The sequence below is a fragment of the Aquarana catesbeiana genome, linkage group LG11 (genome assembly GCF_042186555.1).
Source record: "Aquarana catesbeiana isolate 2022-GZ linkage group LG11, ASM4218655v1, whole genome shotgun sequence".
Lineage (NCBI taxonomy): Eukaryota > Metazoa > Chordata > Amphibia > Anura > Ranidae > Aquarana > Aquarana catesbeiana.
In genome coordinates, this window is record NC_133334.1 from 117,378,586 (window position 1) to 117,399,315 (window position 20,730).

Below are 20,730 nucleotides of genomic sequence, written 5' to 3' on the forward strand. Positions count from 1 at the left end.
AATCTACTAACTTCCGACATGACCAAAAGGTATGGAGCATGTTACCCTCTGACTCTCCACACCGCCAGCATTTATTCGTCCCCTCTGGATACGTTTTTTGTAATAGTGATGGAACTTTGTACCACCTCGTAAGAATTTTGTAACGTAACTCTTGGTATTTGCTGGCTGTTGAGGAATAATGATCAAAGTGTAAAATATAGCTCTGTTGCTCCTTAGAAAGTGTGATGTCTAAATCTCTTTCCTATTTCAAAAGGAATCTTGGGACAAAGTCTTCGGGGGGATCTATTAGTATTCTATATACCTCTGATACCCAGTGTACAGAAGGCTCTTCTAAAAGACATAGATTTTCCAGGGGTGTATTTAACCACTTCAGCCCCGGACCATTATGCTGCCTAAGGACCAGAGGTCTTTTTCCAATTTGGCACTGCGTCGCTTTAACTGCTAATTGCGCGGTCATGCAATGCTGTACCCAAACGAAATTTGCGTCCTTTTCTTCCCACAAATAGAGCTTTCTTTTGATGGTATTTGATCACCTCTGCAGTTTTTATTTTTTGCGCTATAAACGGAAAAAGACCGAAAATTTTTCAATTTTCAAAACTTTGTGACAAAAAGTGAGGTCTGCAAAATACTCACTATACCTCTCAGCAAATAGCTTTGGGTGTCTACTTTCCAAAATGGGGTCATTTGGGGGGGTTTTGTGCCACCTGGGCTTTCCATGGCCTCCGAAACTGTGATAGGCAGTGAAGAGTGAAATCAAAAATTCACGCCCTTAGAAAGCCTGAAGGCGGTGCTTGGTTTTCGGGGTCCCGTACGCGGCTAGGCTCCCAAAAAGTCTCACACATGTGGTATCCCCGTACTCAGGAGAAGCAGCAGAATTTATTTTGGGGTGTAATTTCACATATTCCCATGGCATGTTTGAGCAATATATCATTTAGTGACAACTTTGTGCAAAAAAAAAAAAAAATTTGTCTCTTTCCCGCAACTTGTGTCACAATATAAAATATTCCATGGACTCGACATGCCTCTCAGCAAATAGCTTGGGGTGTCTACTTTCCAAAATGGGGTCATTTGGGGGGGTTTTGAACTGTCCTGGCATTTTATGCACAACATTTAGAAGCTTATGTCACACATCACCAACTCTTCTAACCACTTGAAGACAAAGCCCTTTCTGACACTCATTGTTTACATGAAAAAGTTATTTTTTTTTTGCAAAAAAATTACTTTGAACCCCCAAACATTATATATTTTTTTTAAAGCAAATGCCCTAAAGATTAAAATGGTCGGTGTTTTTCATTTTTTTTTTTTTTCACACAGTATTTGCGCAGCGATTTTTCAAACGCATTTTTTGGGGAAAAAACACACTTTTTTAAATTTTAATGCACTAAAACACACTATATTGCCCAAATGTTTGCTGAAATAAAAAAGATGATCTTAGGCCGAGTACATGGATACCAAACATGACATGCTTTAAAATTGCGCACAAACGTGCAGTGGCAACAAAATAAATGCATTTTTAAAAGCCTTTACAGGTTACCACTTTAGATTTACAGAGGAGGTCTACTGCAAAAATTACTGCCCTCGATCTGACCTTCGCGGCGATACCTCACATGCATGGTGCAATTGCTGTTTACGTTTGACGACAGACCGCCGTTTGCGTTCGCCTTAGCGCGAGAGCAGGGGACGACAGGGGTGCTTTTTTTTTTTTTTTTTTCTTTATTATTTTTTTGCTTTTTTATCTTATTTTTAAACTGTTCCTTTCATTTTTTTTTTTTTTTAATCATTTTTATTGTTATCTCGGGGAATGTAAATATCCCCTATGATAGCAATAGGTAGTGACAGGTACTCTTTTTTTGAAAAAATTGGGGTCTATTAGACCCTAGATCTCTCCTCTGCCCTCAAAGCATCTGATGACACCAAGATCGGTGTGATAAAATGCTTCCCCAATTTCCCAATGGCGCTATTTACATCCGGCGAAATCTAAGTCATAAAATGCTCGTAGCTTCCGGTTTCTTAGGCCATAGAGATGTTTGGAGCCACTCTGGTCTCTGATCAGCTCTATGGTCAGCTGGCTGAATCACCGGCTGCATTCTCAGGTTCCCTGTTGAGACAGGAGAGCCAGAGAAAAACACGGAAGACGGTGGGGGGGGGGGCATTCCCTCCCACGGCTTGTAAAAGCAGTCTAGAGGCTAATTAGCCACTAGGATTGCTTTTACATGAAAGCCGACCGCTGGCTGAAAAGAATGATACCAAGATGATACCTAAACCTGCAGGCATCATTCTGGTATAACCATTCAAAGTCGTGAATGGCGTACCTGAAGACAAAAAAATGGTTAACAATAAAGCACAGTAAACGGTAAAGTATAAAAAATTGCATACCTGAAAAGCAAACATGATAAAACATAATAACAATAAAACATTGCAGAATAGAATACAGTAAAAAAGAGCAGAACAAGAGAGCGAGAATAGAGATAGAGAGAGAACAATAAAACGACAACTATTTTTTTTAATTTTATATATATTTTTTTTTTTTTTTTTTTTTTTACACTTTTTTTGTAACTAACTTTTATAACGGTAACCGGTTCCAGGTTCGGGTCTCTCAAAATGCGATGGCATCTTGGGAGACCCTGTGAAAGTGTGCCTAGTCTGTGCAATGCTGTACCCTACGCTAATACTCAACTAATGAATGGTAGTGTTCAAAACATTCACCAATGCAAAGACCAGGATTGTTAGGACAGGAGGGACAATAATAGCGGGTGTCACGCCTATATCCGCGCTTGCTGCAGACACAACATCTTTTTTGGGGGGGTTCGTTGGGTAGGGGTACTCGGGAGGACATAAAGAAAATGCCTCTCATGCAGCCGACTGCATTTGGTTGGGGATGTGAATGGGGGAAGTACGGGAGCTGCAGAAGTGGTGGGTTCCCAATTAGGATTGGCGAATGCAGCAGGAAGGGCATTATGGGCACGACGGGCCTGTGTTTGTCTTCTTGGTGGCAGCGGGACACTACTTGTGCTTGCCACCTCACCAGCTTGAACTGCACTTATGGGACTCGCCACGTCACCAAGTGTTACTGCAGTGCTGGTTTGACTACAACCGGGGTGTACTAGGCTGCTGGTGCTTGACAGTTCAATAAAAAGCTACCAAAAAAACTGTTAGCGATCGCAGGGATCAGGCCTGACTCTGCGAACGCTGCAGTTATGCGTTAAGTGTTTTGTAAGTGACAGTGATCGATCGATACTGCACTTGGGTGGGCTGGGCCAGGCGGAGGGGCAAAATGCAGGTGCTAGCAGGTATCTGGGCTGATCCCGCTAACACTGCGTTTTTGGGAACCCTAAACTGCTGGGGACGCCAGTATAGATCTGATCGGATCAGATATTGATCCGTTCAGATACTATACCACTAAGGGAGGTGTACGGTGCGTGCGTGGGTGTTAGCGGTACTGGCGCTAATCTGACGCTGCCTGGGGCGACGCATATCACCGCCGGGCGATCAGGGGGCTAAACCTTTATTCGGTAATAAACGGCGGGTGACACTGACACACTGACACTATAAAAAATAAACAAACTAACCAGCGTCACCCGTAACAGTTATACGGTGATCAGTGGTGAAAGGGTTAACTAGGGGGCAATCAAGGGGTTAAAACATTTATTAGATAGTATATGGGGGTCCCTGTCGCTATAAAATGCTGACGGCGAACCTAAATATTTACCTCACTAACTAGCGTCACCAGCGACACTAATACAGCGATCAGAAAAATGATCGCTTAGCGACACTGGTGACGGGGTGATCAAGGGGTTAAAACTTTATTAGGGGGGGTTAGGGGGGTATCCTAGACCTAAAGGGGGGTAATACTAACTGTCCCAACACTGTAACTGTCACAAACTGACACCAATGCAGTAATCAGAAAAAAAAAAAAAAAACTGCTGGTGTCAGTTTGTGACGGGGGGATCGGGGGGCGATCGGGGGGGGGGATCGGGGTGTTTTGTGTGCCTGGCATGTTCTACTGTGTGTGTGTGTGTGTGTGTTGTGCACTCACATACCTGTCTTCTCTCTTCGGGCCGGAACGGAAATTACCGAGCCGAGGAGAGATGACATCATTTCCTTTGCTGCTGTTTAGCATACAGCAGCAAAGGAATGTTCTCATTGGCCGGCGGCGATCGCGAGGGGGGGGGCCACGAACGGATGGCCTCCCCCTCACCTCCGATCGCCGGGGGACAAAAGACAACCGCCTCGGGCATCGGGGGGGGGGGGTCCGATCGGACGTATATGTACGTGATTTTGCCTGTCCGTGCCACCTTGCCGACGTAAATCGGCGTGAGGCGGTCGTCAAGTGCTTAAGCGATCTGTCAGAAAATTAAGTCCTGCTAGATCACTTCAGCCTAAAGATTTACTGCTGTTCAGGTCCTCTAAGCTTCAGGCAATTTACAGCACACACTGATTTTGGTAGCTTAATTATTAATGTGGAATGTATGTTTCTTGCTAAAAAAATATTATTTTTTATCATGGTTATGGGTAAAGTTCCACTTGAAGTCAAATTTTAAAATATTTTGTGTGCTGGTGTGCTATGTCTTTACTACAATAAAATACTTGCCTGCTTTCATCCCTCCGTACAAGGTACACTGAGCTGCACATGTGCAGCTTGGCTTACATTCTCAGCACCATGCTAGCGTGGCGTGATGACCAACTCCTGTGCCTGAATTACATCATCTCATGCCTGCAAATCAAGAAGGCTGAATTCCAGCCCCCAAAAGAAGCCAAGGAGAAGCTGTTGGCATAGCTGAGGGACCTTGAGGATATCTGATAGTTTGAGAGGAGATTAGTATTTGCGGCTGTAGCTCTGCTGCTTTAACTCTGGCAAGGGTGCCTGCAATGGTCAACTTTTATTTACTTATGTAAGGGCTGATTCACACTGCGTGTGTGATAGACATTTTATTGCATTGTAAAATGTCTGGCACTGTAAGGACACTCAGGAAGCAATTGTTTCCTATGTTTCCCATTCACACTGCAACGCAGCCTAGGGCCACGCTGCAGTGTGCTTCAATAAAATGCAGACATGCTACGTTTTATCGTAGTGCGCTGTACAAAACTGCATGGCACTGTGCACAGTTTCATGAATAAAGTGCATGGTTTGTATACTTCAAATAAAGTTTGTACAAAAAAAGAGCAGTGATGTGCTAAATCGCTAACCACACTGCCCCCTAATGCAGCCAGCAACAGACAGCTGCTGGAGTGGTAAAGTGCCCTGGCAGCTGTCTGTTGTGTGAACCCGGCCTGAAACCTTTATCCCAAGAGGAAAGAAACTGTTGGCATAACGGCTTAAAAAGTGTTTCCAGGAGTTGGGCTTTAAAGTGTAACTAAGTCTACAATACTTATATCTGGTGCAACGCCAGCAGCTTCCTTACTTCATCCAGGTGTTGTCTTCTGCCATCTTGATTGGCCCGTGTGGGATGATCTAACTCCCATGCATGCATGGTAGTTGTTCATCCTGGCACAGATGCCATGCTGATAACATAAACCGAGCTGCACAGTGTACATCCTACAGAAGGCTGAGAGCAGGCAGGTAAGGTTTCTTTGTTATCGCAAAAGTGATATTGCATGTCTGTGATGCAGTGAAGAGTCTGCCTGCTTGTAATTTTGTTTTTTTAGACATTAGTTCCTCTTTAGTTATTAAAATCCATCTAAATCCGCTAGTGCACCTAACTTAACCCTCTCCACAGGCTTACAATACTGCTGTCTAAAGGTGTCTCTATTGATCGTTTAATGGAATGGAGACATCCCAAGTTGGAAATGTGTTATTGGCCTACTCACCAAGGTACAAATAAAGAAAAAAGCATAAAAAAACAAAGCAAATGCATCTGCCACATTTTTAAAGATTGGTTGGCTGCAATATGTTACATTTTTCTGGGTTTATTACTTTCTTATGTAGCAGATGGAATCTTGGTGATTTGGCTGTCGGTGTTACATTATTTATGTGTTTTTTTTTTTGTTTTGTTTTTTTGCATCCAATAGCGAATTCTGGAGCCGGAGGATTTTTTGGATGATTTGGATGATGAAGATTATGAAGAAGATACTCCAAAAAGACGTGGGAAGGGTAAAGCCAAAGTAAGAGTCACCAGCATTATTCCTTATTTTAACCATAATTTGATTTATTCTAGTATGAAAAACTACGGCAGAATTCGGAGGTGAGTTCTGCTATAAAATAAGTATAGCTTCTCTGGAAAATCTAGTAAACGTTGAATGCATATTCTAATTTCAACACTGTTATTACATTAGATGTACATTTTCTTTGATTTTTTTTTTTTTCTTTATTGACCTTGTTTTTGAATCCAGACACGCTTGCAGTACACCATAGCCAGGTTTTGAGGGTTTACTTTCATGGATGTCAAAGCAATACAGTTAAATCAAGCCTGTAAATGGATAGTAAAACAGCAGCAGCTTACTGATGAGTACTCTCTGAGTCTTAACTGATAAAGGCTTACAATGCTGCTCCTCCCATTTCTGTTATGATTGCTGATAGTCATCTAGTGTTAAGCCTAGTACACAACACAAGTTTGAATGGAAAAAAACTTAAAGCTCCGGTTGGAGCTGCTGTACTAACAATCCAATGTTAGTACATTAATCTTTTCTGCTGTGCTATTGTGTTCTGACAGGGGGGACGGCCCCCCTGCCAGAACACTCTGGCCATTGGCTGAGAGCGCTGATCGGGAACCAGTTTGTAATGCTTTATTGTTTTTAACTGTAAACATCATTAACCACTTAAGGACCAAGCCCCTTTCTGAGATTTGTTGTTTACAAGTTAAAGCGGTTGTATAACTTTTTTTTTTTTTACTTTTACCTACAGGTAAGCCTATAATAAGGCTTACCTGTAGGTAAAAAAAATATCTCCTAAACCTGTACGGTTTAGGAGATATTCCCCTCGCAATGAGCCGCTGACTGCAGCGGTGCATGCGCACAGGGGATTCTCGTCTGACAGCCCGGCAAACTCCGGAGCTTGCCGGACAGAAGTCTCCCGCGTGCATGCGCGGGAGTGGCGACATCGCGGCTCCGGCCACTCACAGCCTTTTCCCTTGCAGGTGTAGAAAAAAAAAAAAAACCCAGCGGGTATACAACCACTTTAAAAAAAAGTGTTTTTTTTTTTGCTAGAAAATTACTTAGAACCCCCAAACATTATACATTTTTTTTCTAACACCCTAAAGAATAAAATGGCAGTCGTTGCAATACTTTGTCACACCGTATTTGCGCAGTGGTCTTACAAGGGCACTTTTTTTTGGAAAAATACACTTCTTCTTTTTTTTTTTTTTTTTATATTGTGAAAGATAATTTTACACTGAGTAAATTGATACCCAGCGTGTTATGCTTCAAAATTGCTCCCGCTCGTGGAATTGCGACAAACTTTTACCCTTAAAAATCTCCATAGACGACGTTTAAAAAATTCTACAGGTTGCATGTTTTTTGTTACAGAGGAGGTCTAGGGCTAGAATTATTGCTCTCACTCTACCGATCACGGCAATACCTCTCACATGTGTGGTTTGAACCCTGTTTTCATATGCGGCTGCTACTCACATATGCGTTTGCATCTGCTTCTGCATGCGAGCTTGTGGGGAGGGGGCGCGTTTAAAAAATTTTTTAGTTTACCTTTTTTTTAAAATTTTTTTACACAGTTTAAAAAAAAAAAAAAAAAGTGTCACCTTTTATTCCGATTACAAGTAATGTAAACATCCCTTGTAATAAAAAAAAAGCATGACGGGACCTCAGATCTCATACTTAGACTAAAATGCAATAAAAAAAAAAAAATTGTCATTTAAAAAAAAAAAAAAAAAGCCCTTTAAGAGCTGTGGGCGGAAGTGACATTTTGATGTTGCTTCCGCCCTGCATTGTTATGAAGACCGGTGGCATCTTCCCCTCGCTCGTCTATATGCCCAGCAAGGGTGAAGAGCTGATTGCCTCCACCGCTGCCGACATCTCCGGTAAGTGGTGAAGGGCAGCGGAGCGCGGCGGGTGGGCACCTCTCACGCTGCCGATAGAAGTGATCTCGCTGCAAATCCGCCGAAGAGACCACTCTATCTTAAACCAGACTGCTCACTGAAGAGGATACCGGGGTTATGGCAGCTAGCTGCTGCCATAACAACGATATTCCTCTTCAAACAGCCGATGTATACCGGCGTTGGGCGGTCCGGAAGTGGTTAAACTTTCCCAAAAAACAGCAAGTGTAAGGATTCATCTGAGGCTTCAGGGTTATGTATTTGGAGAAAGTCATTCAATTACTATAATGGCCAAATACATGGCAAATTCAAGACAAATCACCTACAATCCCAAAAATAACCAAACGCATCAAGGAAACCGGCCTTTAAAATTTCCATCGTCTGGTTTGCTTTAGGGATAGCTTGGAGGTCAGAGATGTTTAGGGAAACTCTATTTTTAATTTGTTTTTGGGCCTAAAGTCTAATTCTGATGGTTTACAAGGAAAACTGCACGTTGAGATTACATCTGAACAGTTAAGACAAAATATTAATATGGAGTTTGTGTACAACATTTTGTTTACTTATAAAATCCTTATCAATACGTATGTTTTCCCTTGGCACTATTTTTTACATTGATATGCCCCATGTTTTAGCTATTCTTTCCTCTTAAATTTTTAAAAGAAGGTTTTTTTTTTTGTTTTGTTTTGTTTTGTTTTTTTTGTTTTTTTTTTTTTCCAGGGAAAAGGTTTAGGTGGTGCCAGGAAGAAGCTGGATGCAGCTGCACTGGATGACAGGGACAAGCCATACGCCTGTGACAGTGAGTCAACTTCCTGATGATTCTATTTAATTTTTTTACGTTCACTTGCCCTGTGGTATAGTTCACTGTTTGATCTGTGTTTCAGATACCATCATCTTGTTCCTTTTACTGGATACTTTTTAATTTTTTTTTTTTTTTTACTGGGCATGTAAATCTTTTCTTTATCTGGCTTTTTTCTTAAAGGGTTGTATCAGAGTCATAGTACTATTTGGTATACTTTTCTCTCTCTCCCCACCCCTTTTTTTTTTTTTTTTTTTTTTAGTCTTTGTCAATATGAAGATTAGTACTGAAATACTGCATCTTACAGAATAGTTGTCTTTTATTAACCCATTAAATATAGTATTGCTACAGTGTTTAAAACTTTAAAGTTAAACTGTGTTGTATTCATGCAAATTCATCTTTCTATACAAGTAGTATGATTTCTCAATAGGTCTTGTTGTGGACTTTTCTTTCTCGTTAATTTGACTTGACCTAATTTGGATGGTTTAGTAATAACATGACTTAATAAAACATGCAGGACAATTGGAACATGACGGACGTAATCATGCTCATTTTTGCCACTACAGAAGATCTCTTTAGACATGGAAAGGAAACAGTCACTTTAACAGTTGTACAATTTTATATAGGCTTATTCAGTAAAGTAGTCCATAGAGTAAATTAACATTTAACGTGTAATAGCTCACAGCAAACAGATTTCATTTTGCTCTAATCGGATCATTTAAAAAATTTTTTAACGATTCATGCAATTTTTTTATGCAGGTTGCAGTTTGCATATTCTAGGTGCATTTTGCATTTCTCAATACACATTTTTGATCCATTGAAGTCTATCTGGTTTTGAACCAGAAAAAAAATCCTTGGCCCTTTCCATAAAATGCACAGATTTGAACATGACCCATCGGGAACCATGTTAAATGGACTGTAGTGTGTTTCTTCAAAACTGAAAATGCACAAAAAAATGCATAGGTGTGAACCAGGCGTAAAAGTGTCTTAAACACGTGTCATTGTTCTTAGTGTCGCTAAAGGCAAAACCTTTTTTCTTTTTCTTTTTTTGGATACAGTAAGAGAGGGTTATAACTCCTGCCAGTTTTTTGCCATCTGTATCCCATCGAGGATAGTTCTTTTCACTTCCTGTCCTATAGCCAAAATGGAAAGTGAGAAAATCCCTCCAAAGTGAGTTAATCCTGGGGTGTCACCAGAACTAGCATCCTCACTGGAAGATTTCCCCTCTATTACTGTTCTAATGTTAAGCCAAAATTTGGGATTTTCTTTTACATTCACTTTCAATAACAGTAAACAGGACAAATAGGGTGAATCGGAGGCACAGACAGCAATAAAGCCCGATAAGTGTTCTAATCCCTCTCCACTCTATCTAAAGCTAAAAAAAAAAACACCTTTCTTTATCGTACATCACGGGACACAGAGCAGCCATAGTAATTACTATGTGGGTTATACGCCACCTATAGGTGAATGGACACTGGCACACCCAAAGACAGGAAGTCCCCCTCTATATAACCCCTCCCATACATGAAGTACCTCAGTTTTTTTCGCCAGTGTCTCAAGGTGATGGTCATGGTGGATTGAAGTTCTATAATATGGATAGCCCCATTGGAGAAATGCTTGCCAGGATCAAGGGGCTATGCAGTCGGATCCATTCAAAATGGCAAGGCCAAAATGGATGGTACCCGAGCCTCGAAAAAGAAGCAAGGTTTTGCCTGTAATGCTCCTCTTTAGAGGGCTGAACCCTGGAATCCAGGCCCTTGGATACATGACTAAACCAAAGGTTGTCCTGGCAGGGTGCTGTACAGGTCCAAGGGTGTGGACCCCAATATGCAAGGGGGACCTGGTCCTTGAAGGTCTGTTCAAATACCTTGCCTGCCGTGATGGGTGATGATTGGGTCTGGCTGTCATGCCAGCAGTATCCTGCGGCGGGAATGGTAAGTTTTTTTTTTTTGTTTTTTTTTTTTTGTTAAAAAAAAAAAAGCAAAGAACCTGGGAAAGGAACACTTTTGGTTCACTTCAAGGATTTGAAGCAAACCCTTGCCTGTTTTTCACCACTAGAGGGTGTATTGTAACATGCCTGGTGTTTACGTTTCATGTTTTCTGTGTCTAGCATCGCTCCTTTGGACAGAGCATTACCCCTCACCCTGGTCTGCCGAGGCCTTGGGTCCGCCCGCCTCCTAGCCCATGGCACGCAGCTCTCCCCCCAAAGGCTGGTTCCGATGACAGGAGCGAGGGCGACCGTTATCACCCCATGGGAACACAGCCCCTCTCCCCCTGAGCTGTGCCGATAACGGGACTGCCTCATCCACGCGGAGGTCAGTTCTAAGGCCACCGTAGGACGCTGGGGATTTGGCTGGCGTGCACATGGAGGGCGAGCATGCACATAGCACGGTGCAGGCTCAGTTGGCTATAAAGTTTGTGACTCTGTAATGAGTCTGGTGGCTGACAGAGGGACACAGGGTGTACTGGGGCATGTAAGCACTGTATAGGTATGGACAAGGGCATTTAAAGGCATGCCTACTGGGCATTAGGTTGAGCAGTGATAGCGGCATTGTTTTGCTCGACTACAGCACAGCAGTGGATGCATATTGTGAGTACCTCTGCATTTTGTGCTTAGGACTATGTCTTCCCGAAAGAAAGGTGGGGGAAATACAACAGGGAGGAGCGCAAGGGCACCGCTGTCAGGGTCTGAGGATCCTAGTCACGCTTCCACAGTACTATCCTCCCCTGAAAGGCCAGGGGCAACTGGCCAGTCTGAGCCATTGAGGCTGTCGGGCATAGTGGCTACATCCAACATTTCAGCCTCTGCATACGTCACCAAGACGATTTGGCTTCAGCATTAGCTGGGTTGGAGGGAAAGATAGCCAACATGATCGCGTCTGTCTCCCAATCCAGGAAAAAACACGTAAGGTCCCCTTCTCCCCCTCCTGACCTTCCAGTTTTGTAACAGGAATGGGAAGAGATAACATTGAGGTGCCATTGGGTGACCGAGAAGAAGGGCAGACAGATGATGACTCTTCTGAGGGCTCAATCTCAGAGGAGCCCTTTTCAGTCTTGCAATCCCAAAAAACTGCTGGTCCAATCCCTTACAGGATTGGTCCGTTCGGCATATAAGTTGCCCCCCCAGCGGAGGTGGCTGAGGCCCCCTTTTCTTCTTTGGGGTCTTTGAGGCCTTCAGAGGGCCCACATGCCTTCCCTTTACACCACTGCTGGAGCAACTAATATATGCAGACTGGGATCACCTAGATAGGCATTTTCTCCCTCCTGGGAGATTTTCTCTTCTTTACCCAATCCAGGAAAAATTCACTAAAAAGTGGAGTTTGCCAGCAGTGGATGCTGCTAATTTCTCTGTAAATAGGAGTCTAACTTGGCCAGTAGACAATGTCCAGGTTTTTAAAGATCCAGCCGACAAGAAGCTGGAGTCTTTACGTAAAGCCTCTTCATTTATAGCTGGGTCAGCAGTACAGCCTGCAGTAGCAGCGATAGGGGTTTGCCAACCCTTAAGACCAGTTCAAGCAAGTCATTAAAAGTGTCCCTGCCCAAGGTGAAGCAGCCCGCAAGTTGGCGGAGCTGCCAAGGGCCTTATGTTTTGCGGTGGACACCTTTTAAAGATTCTATTCAACAGGTGTCCCTCTTATCTGTGCATATGCGCAGAATTCTCTGGTTGAAGCATTGGTCAGCTGAGTTTCCATGCAAAAAGCTATTGGCAACTTTTCCTTTTCATGGGGAACAGTTGTTCGGAGACAACTTGGATAAGTATATCCAAAAAATTTCGGGTAGTAAGAGTGCCCTTTTACTGGTTAAAAGAAGGAGTAGACGTCCTTCATTTAAACTTTCTTCTTCCCCAGCACCAATTGCTGCAGCCTCCAGGCAGTTTCGATGGCCTCTGCCGTCAGGTTCGAGAGGTAAGCCTCAAGGCCAAGCACAAGGGCAGAAGAATACAAAACAGAGTCCTAAGGCCTCCTTATGAAGGGGCGCTCCCATTCGCTCGGGGGGGGGGGGGGGGGGAAGGCTTCTGCAGTTTTCAGGAGCCTGGCAGGAAGAGATCCAGGACAGATGGGTCATCTCCACAGTATCTCTAGGCTACAAGCTAGAGTTTCAGGAATTTCCACCATTTCCGTTTCTAAGATCGAATGTTCCCAGAGACCTGTTAAAAAGGTTGTTATTCCAGGCACTGGGCCTTTTGACATCACAAGGTGTGATTACAGAAATTCCAACAGAGGAGCAGGGCATGGGTTTTTAATTCAAATCTCTTCACGGTGCCAAAACCGAATGGAGATGTCGGACCCATTCTAGATCTCAAAGATCTAAATCAATTCTTAACCACCTGCTCCTTTCGCATGGAGTCAATCCGGTCAGTTGCGTCCTCTATGAGGAGAGGAGATTTTCTAGCATCGATGGACATCAAAGATGCATATCTGCATGTGCCAATCTACCCCGCGCACCAGAAATTTCTGCGATTCGAGGTGGAACAGCTCCATTTTCAGTTTTGTGGCCTTGTCCTTCAGGTTAGCCACCGCCCCCGGGTGTTAACAAAGATTTTGGCCCCGGTATTAGCAAGATTAAGGGTCCAGGGTATATCAGTAATGGCATACCTAGACGACCTGCTGCTTAGTCGGGTACACAGCTAGACTACAGTGTGTCCAGCACGGTCAATATTTGGGGCACCTGGGTTGGATTCTCAGCCTAGAGAAGTCAGCCTTACGGCCAGTAAGAAGGCTAGAATACTTGGGTCTGGTCATAGACACAGTCCAAGAAAAGGTCTTTTTGCCGCAGACGAAAGTCAGAGCTATTATAAGAGATCTGGTCCCGTGTGGTCAAGGGAAAGGATTCCTCCAGTCGCCTTTGCTTGAGGTTGCTAGGGAAAATGGTGGCTTCGTTAGAAGCTATTCCCTATGCCCAATTTCATTCGAGACTGTTGCAAAACGGTATTCTGTTGGCTTGGAACAAGAGGATGCAAGGCTTGGACTATCCAATGTATCTGTCCCCAAAGGTGTGCTAGAGTCTCAATTGGTGTGTGATGGCCAGAAATTTGCATTTTTCCAGTAGCCTGGAAGGTAGTAACGACGGATGCCAGCCTCTTGGGCTGGGGAGCGGTTCTGGAGGAGGCCACTGTCCAGGGGAAGTGGTCAGAGACCGAAAGAACCTTGCCCATCAACATTCTAAGGATTTGGGCAGCGCGTCTAGCTCTAATATCCTGGACTTTCAGGTTGCAGGGTTGTCCTGTCAGGATACAATCCGACAATGCCACAGCTCTGGCTTACATCAACCACCAAGGGGGTACCGGGAGTCAGGTGAACCATATTCTGACATGGGTAGAGAAGCATGTGCCTTTTCTGTCAGCAGTCTTCATTCCAGGAGTGGAAAATTGGCAGGCAGACTTCTTGAGTCACCAACAATTGTCCCCGGGGGAATGGTCCCTGCATCCCAAGATTTTTTTTTTCATCCATATGCCAAAAGTGGGGTACCCCGGACATAGATCTATTGGCGTCCAAGTTCAACAAGAAGTTGGACAGCTTTGTGTCAAGGACAAGGGATCTGCTCACATTCGGGACTGATGCACTAGTGACTCCTTGGGATCAGTTTTCACTGATTTATGCGGCCCCCCCAAGTTCAGCTGCTACTGTGGCTTCTACGCAGGATCAAAGAGGGAAGAGAAGCCGGTGATGCTGGTAGCCCCGACGTGGCCCAGAACATCCTGGTATGCAGAGATCATAAGGTGGGCAGTAGGGAAACCATGGACTCTTTCATCCCATCCAGACTTACTTTCGCAAGGACCGGTGTTCCATCCTGCCTTACAATCACCAAATTTAACAGTTTGGCTATTGAAGCCCGAATTTTAAAGGATCTGGGGATTTCGGGCTCAGTGGTGACTTCTAGGCTTCTAGGGCCATTTATTTTGGCATCTGGAGGTCCTGTTTCCTGGTGTGAACCCGAAAGATAGCATCCTCAAAAGTATGTCATAGGAAGGATTCTTGCCTTCTTACAATTGGGGGTAGAAATTAAGCTAGCCTTAAGTATCAGATCTCGACCTTGTCAGTATTTTTTCAAAGACCGCTTGCTTCACATTTTTTGATCCGGGCCTAAATACAAGGGGTAACTCATATAACTCCGCCAGTCAGGCGGCCTTTGTGCCCGTGGGATTTTAATCTAGTTTTATCGGTCTTGCGAAGACTACCCTTTGAGCCTTTGCACCATATTCCCTTGATCCTTTTTGACAAGGAAGTTGGCTTTCTTGGTGGCAGTAACTTTGGCAAGGAGAGTGTCAGAATTGGCAGATTTTTCCTGTAAAGAGCCATACTTATTCATAAAGACAAGGTGGTGTTGCGTCCTCACCCAACCTTTTTGCCTAAGGTGGTGTCCAGTTTTCACTTGAACCAAGATGTCTCCCTGCCTTCTTTTTTCCCAGAACCTCACTCTGCAGAAGAAAAATTGTTGCATTCTCTTGATGTGGTGAGAGCTGTCAGGATCTATCTGAAGGTGACAGATCAGATACGGAAGACTGATGCTTTGTTTGTGCTGCCAAAAAGGCCCAGGGAAAGGCAAGCAGCGTCAAAATCGACTATTTCTCAGTGGATTAGTCGGGTTATAATTCAGGCTTATGGATTGAAAAGAAGGGTTCCACCTTTTTAAATTAGGGCTCTCTCTACCAGGGCAGTGAGTGCGTCATGGGCAGTGCGTCACCAGGCCTCTATGGCTCAGATTTGCAAGGCCGCGATGTAAGGCAGCAGGAGGATACCACTTTTGGGCGCAGTGTACTGCAGGCAGCAGTATAAGTCCTCATGTCTGATGGCGGCCTACTTTGATATGTGTCTCCCTCCCCTCAAGGGCATTGCTTTGGGACATGCCACATAGTAATTCCTATGGCTGCTCTGTGTCCCGTGATGTATAATGAAGAAAATAGGATTTTTAATACAGCTTACATGTAAAATCCTTTTCTTGGAGTACATCACGGGACACAGAGGTCCCTCCCCTCTTGCTGGCATATACATTGTTCTGCTACAAAACTGAGGTACTTCCTGTATGGGGAGGGGTTATATAGAGGGGGACTTCCTGTCTTTGGGTGTGCCAGTGTCAATTCACCTATATGTGGCGTATAACCCACATAGTAATTACTATGGCTGCTCTGTGTACCGTGATGTATGCCAAGAAAGGGATTTTACAGGTAAGCTGTATTAAAAATCCTATTTTGCCTTTAGTGGCACTTTTAGCATACACATAAAATGGGTTAGAGCATGATGTGATTTCCTAGCAATAGCCATTGTGATTATTGAATGAACAGGAGAGCAGCCAAAATTGTTTGACCCCTTTCACACTGGGTCGTTTTGCTGGCGCAATTGCGCTAAAAATAGCGCCTGCAAACCGACCTGAAACAGCCGCTGCTGTGTCTCCAGTGTGAAAGCCCTCGGGCTTTCAAACTGGAGCGGTGCGCTGGCAGGAAGTTCAAAGTCCTGCTAGCAGCATATTTGGAGAGGTGAAGGAGTGAGTGTGTATACCGCTCCTTCCCATTGAAATCAATGGGGCACCGCGGCTATGGTTTTTAAGCCTTTCTCGGCCGCTAGTGGGGGGTAAAACCGCCCCGCTAGCGGCTGAATACCGCCGCTAAAATGGCGTTTTACCGCCGATGCACCTCCCGCCCCAGTGTGAAAGGGGCCTTAGGGTGAAATTATTTCCTTTTCTGCTTAATTTCTCTATTCCTGTGATGACGACAGTTTTTTGGAGGCTTTAAAAAATAAGCAACCTTTTTTTCTTTTTTTTTTTTTTTATCGAAATGTGAATATCTGATGCGATACAATTACCTAGGGAAATATGTTTTGCATCCCTGTGCCATGCATGTTTTCTTTGTAGTAAAGGAACTTGTTTTATGTAAGCACTTGTTGATAGGTGTGTGTTCCTTTAACAAAATGTTTTCCAGCATGCTTCCTGTTCTATAAATGCCAGTGGCCTATTTTGTAACAATGAAATAGGCTCTCTGGGGATCTGTTAATGTTGTATGTTCTATGAATCATTTATCTTAGGAAGCAATCAAATGACTAATGCCTTTGTGCTCAAGTTCCTTAATTGATTTTGTTAAATTAAATGAAAATTGACAATTCGCTGTGCTTTTTATGTCAATTTAGTTTAAAGATAGATCAACCTATTAATTAATAGGAAAACATTTAATCTCAGTGATTGTTGTCGTGCTCTAATGTTCAATCTTGCTGTTTATCCAAAAAAAGTGTTTCTACACTGTGCTGTCACTGTAAACATATTAAATAGTTTTAGGCCTAATTTGGCAATAAATATGCCAAAAACTGCAACCCACTGCCAGCCAGTATTCTTGTACAGCTTGCTGGTTGTTTAATGGTTCATATGTTTGGCTCCGGCATCCACCAGCTGGTTTTTTTTTCAGACTTGACTGTGTCGATGGCCAATATATTACGATTTAGCTGCTTAACGCAATCATCTACTGATATATGGGTATCTTATGTCTGCCATTCAAATGTTTGTTTTTCAAGAAGTACAGTGCTAATTATTTTTCCTTATGGCTAATTCACCCTACATGTGGTGACTGATGTTTTGCAATTTGTTTTCTATGTGTCCCATTCACACTTCAACCCAGCCTAGTGCAGACATATACATTTTATTGCAGTGCATCATGCTGAACCGCACTGCAATATAAGGCAGCGCAGCGCATCCCACTGCCCTACATTGCAGTGAATAAAGTGTACGTGTTGTATGCTTCACATAAAGTTTATTTATTTTTTTAACCACTTGAGCCCCGGACCATTATGCTGCCTAAGGACCAGAGGTCTTTTTCCAATTTGGCACTGCGTCGCTTTAACTGCTAATTGCGCGGTTATGCAATGCTGTACCCAAACGAAATTTGCGTCCTTTTCTTCCCACAAATAGAGCTTTCTTTTGATGGTATTTGATCACTTCTGCAGTTTTTATTTTTTGCGCTATAAACGGAAAAAGACCGAAAATTTTGAAAAAAAATGATATTTTCTACTTTTTGTTATAAAAAAAATCCAATAAACTCAATTTTAGTCATACATTTAGGCCAAAATGTATTCGGCCACATGTCTTTGGTAAAAAAAATGTCAATAAGCGTATATTTATTGGTTTGCGCAAAAGTTATAGCGTCTACAAACTAGGGTACATTTTCTGGAATTTACACAGCTTTTAGTTTATGACTGCCTATGTCATTTCTTGAGGTGCTAAAATGGCAGGGCAGTACAAAACCCCCCCAAATGACCCCATTTTGGAAAGTAGACACCCCAAGGAAATTGCTGATAGGCATGTTGAACCCATTGAATATTTATTTTTTTTGTCCCAAGTGATTGAATAATGACAAAAAAAAAAAAAAAAAAAAATATTTACAAAAAGTTGTCACTAAATGATATATTGCTCACACAGGCCATGGGCCTATGTGGAATTGCACCCCAAAATATATTCAGCTACTTCTCCTGAGTACGGGGATACCACATGTGTGGGACTTTTTGGGAGCCTAGCCGCGTATGGGACCCCGAAAACCAATCACCGCCTTCAGGATTTCTAAGGGTGTAACTTTTTGATTTCACTCTTCACTGCCTATCACAGTTTCGGAGGCCATGGAATGCCCAGGTGGCACAACCCCCCCCCAAATGACCCCATTTTGGAAAGTAGACACCCCAAGCTATTTGCTGAGAGGCATATTGAGTCCATGGAATATTTTATATTTTGACACAAGTTGCGGGAAAGTGACACTTTTTTTTTTTTTTTTTTTTTTTTTTGCACAAAGTTGTCACTAAATGATATATTGCTCACACAGGCCATGGGCCTATGTGGAATTGCACCCCAAAATACATTTAGCTGCTTCTCCTGAGTATGGGGATACCACATGTGTGGGACTTTTTGGGAGCCTAGCCGCGTACGGGGCCCCGAAAACCAATCACCGCCTTCAGCGTTTTTAAGGGCGTGAATTTTTGATTTTACTCTTCACTGCCTAACACCGTTTCGGAGGCCATGGAATGCCCAGGTGGCACAAACCCCCCCCAAATGACCCCATTTTGGAAAGTAGACACCCCAAGCTATTTGCTGAGAGGCATGGTGAGTATTTTGCAGCTCTCATTTGTTTTTGAAAATGAAGAAAGACAAGAAAAAACTTTTTTTTTTTTTCTTTTTTCAAATTTCAAAACTTTGTGACAAAAAGTGAGGTCTGCAAAATACTCACTATACCTCTCAGCAAATAGCTTGGGGTGTCTACTTTCCAAAATGGGGTCATTTGGGGGGGTTTTGTGCCACCTGGGCATTCCATGGCCTCCGAAACTGTGATAGGCAGTGAAGAGTGAAATCAAAAATTCACGCCCCTTAGAAAGCCTGAAGGCGGTGCTTGGTTTTCGGGGTCCCGTACACGGCTAGGCTCCCAAAAAGTCTCACACATGTGGTATCCCCGTACTCAGGAGAAGCAGCAGAATGTATTTTGGGGTGTAATTTCACATATTCCCATGGCATGTTTGAGCAATATATCATTTAGTGACAACTTTGTGCAAAAAAAAAAAAAAAAAAAAAAAAATTTGTCTCTTTCCCGCAACTTGTGTCGCAATATAAAATATTCCATGGACTCGACATGCCTCTCAGCAAATAGCTTGGGGTGTCTACTTTCCAAAATGGGGTCATTTGGGGGGGTTTTGAACTGTCCTGGCATTTTATGCACAACATTTAGAAGCGTATGTCACACATCACCCACTCTTCTAACCACTTGAAGACAAAGCCCTTTCTGACACTTATTTTTTACATGAAAAAGTTTTTTTTTTTTTGCAAGAAAATTACTTTGAACCCCCAAACATTATATATTTTTTTAAAGCAAATGCCCTACAGATTAAAATGGTGGGTGTCTCATTTTTTTTTTTCACACAGTATTTGCGCAGCGATTTTTCAAACGCATTTTTTGGGGAAAAAACACACTTTTTTAAATTTTAATGCACTAAAACACACTATATTGCCCAAATGTTTGATGAAGTAAAAAAGATGATCTTAGACCGAGTACATGGATACCAAACATGACATGCTTTACAATTGCGCACAAACGTGCAGTGGCAACAAAATAAATACATTTTTAAAAGCCTTTAAAAGCCTTTACAGGTTACCACTTTAGATCTACAGAGGAGGTCTACTGCAAAAATTACTGCCCTCGATCTGACCTTCGCGGCGATACCTCACATGCATGGTGCAATTGCTGTTTACGTTTGACGACAGACCGCCGCTTGCGTTCGCCTTAGCGCAAGAGCAGGGGGCGACAGGGGTGCTTTTTTTTTTTTTTTTTTTTTTCTTTATTATTTTTTTGCTTTTTTATCTTATTTTTAAACTGTTCCTTTCATTTTTTTTTTTTTTAAATCATTTTTATTGTTATCTCGGGGAATGTAAATATCCCCTATGATAGCAATAGGTAGTGACAGGTACTCTTTTTTGAAAAAATTGGGGTCTATTAGACCCTAGATCTCTCCTCTGCCCTCAAAGCATCTGACCACACCAAGATCGGTGTGATAAAATGCTTCCCCAATTTCCCAATGGCGCTATTTACATCCGGCGAAATCTAAGTCATAAAATGCTCGTAGCTTCCGGTTTCTTAGGCCATAGAGATGTTTGGAGCCACTCTTGTCTCTGATCAGCTCTATGGTCAGCTGGCTGAATCACCGGCTGCATTCTCAGGTTCCCTGTTGAGACAGGAGAGCCAGAGAAAAACACGGAAGACGGTGGGGGGGGGGGGCATTCCCTCCCACGGCTTGTAAAGGCAGTCTAGAGGCTAATTAGCCGCTAGGATTGCTTTTACATGAAAGCCGACCGCTGGCTGAAAAGAATGATACCAAGATGATACCTAAACCTGCAGGCATCATTCTGGTATAACCACTCAAAGTTGTGAATGGCGTACCTGAAGACAAAAAAATGGTTAACAATAAAGCACAGTAAACAATAAAGTATAAATAATTA

At 42.9% G+C, this 20,730-nt stretch overlaps 1 protein-coding gene across 2 annotated transcripts in view; it reads left to right on the forward strand.

Moving 5' to 3' along the window:
• Positions 1 to 20,730, forward strand: part of DPF2 (double PHD fingers 2) — an 86,516-nt gene that overhangs the window by 23,723 nt on the left and 42,063 nt on the right. For both annotated transcript variants that reach the window (XM_073604939.1, XM_073604940.1), the window contains exons 5-6: positions 6,010 to 6,102; positions 8,700 to 8,778. In XM_073604939.1, coding sequence (XP_073461040.1) covers positions 6,010 to 6,102; positions 8,700 to 8,778 — 172 coding nt within the window. The remainder of the gene's footprint in view (positions 1 to 6,009; positions 6,103 to 8,699; positions 8,779 to 20,730) is intronic.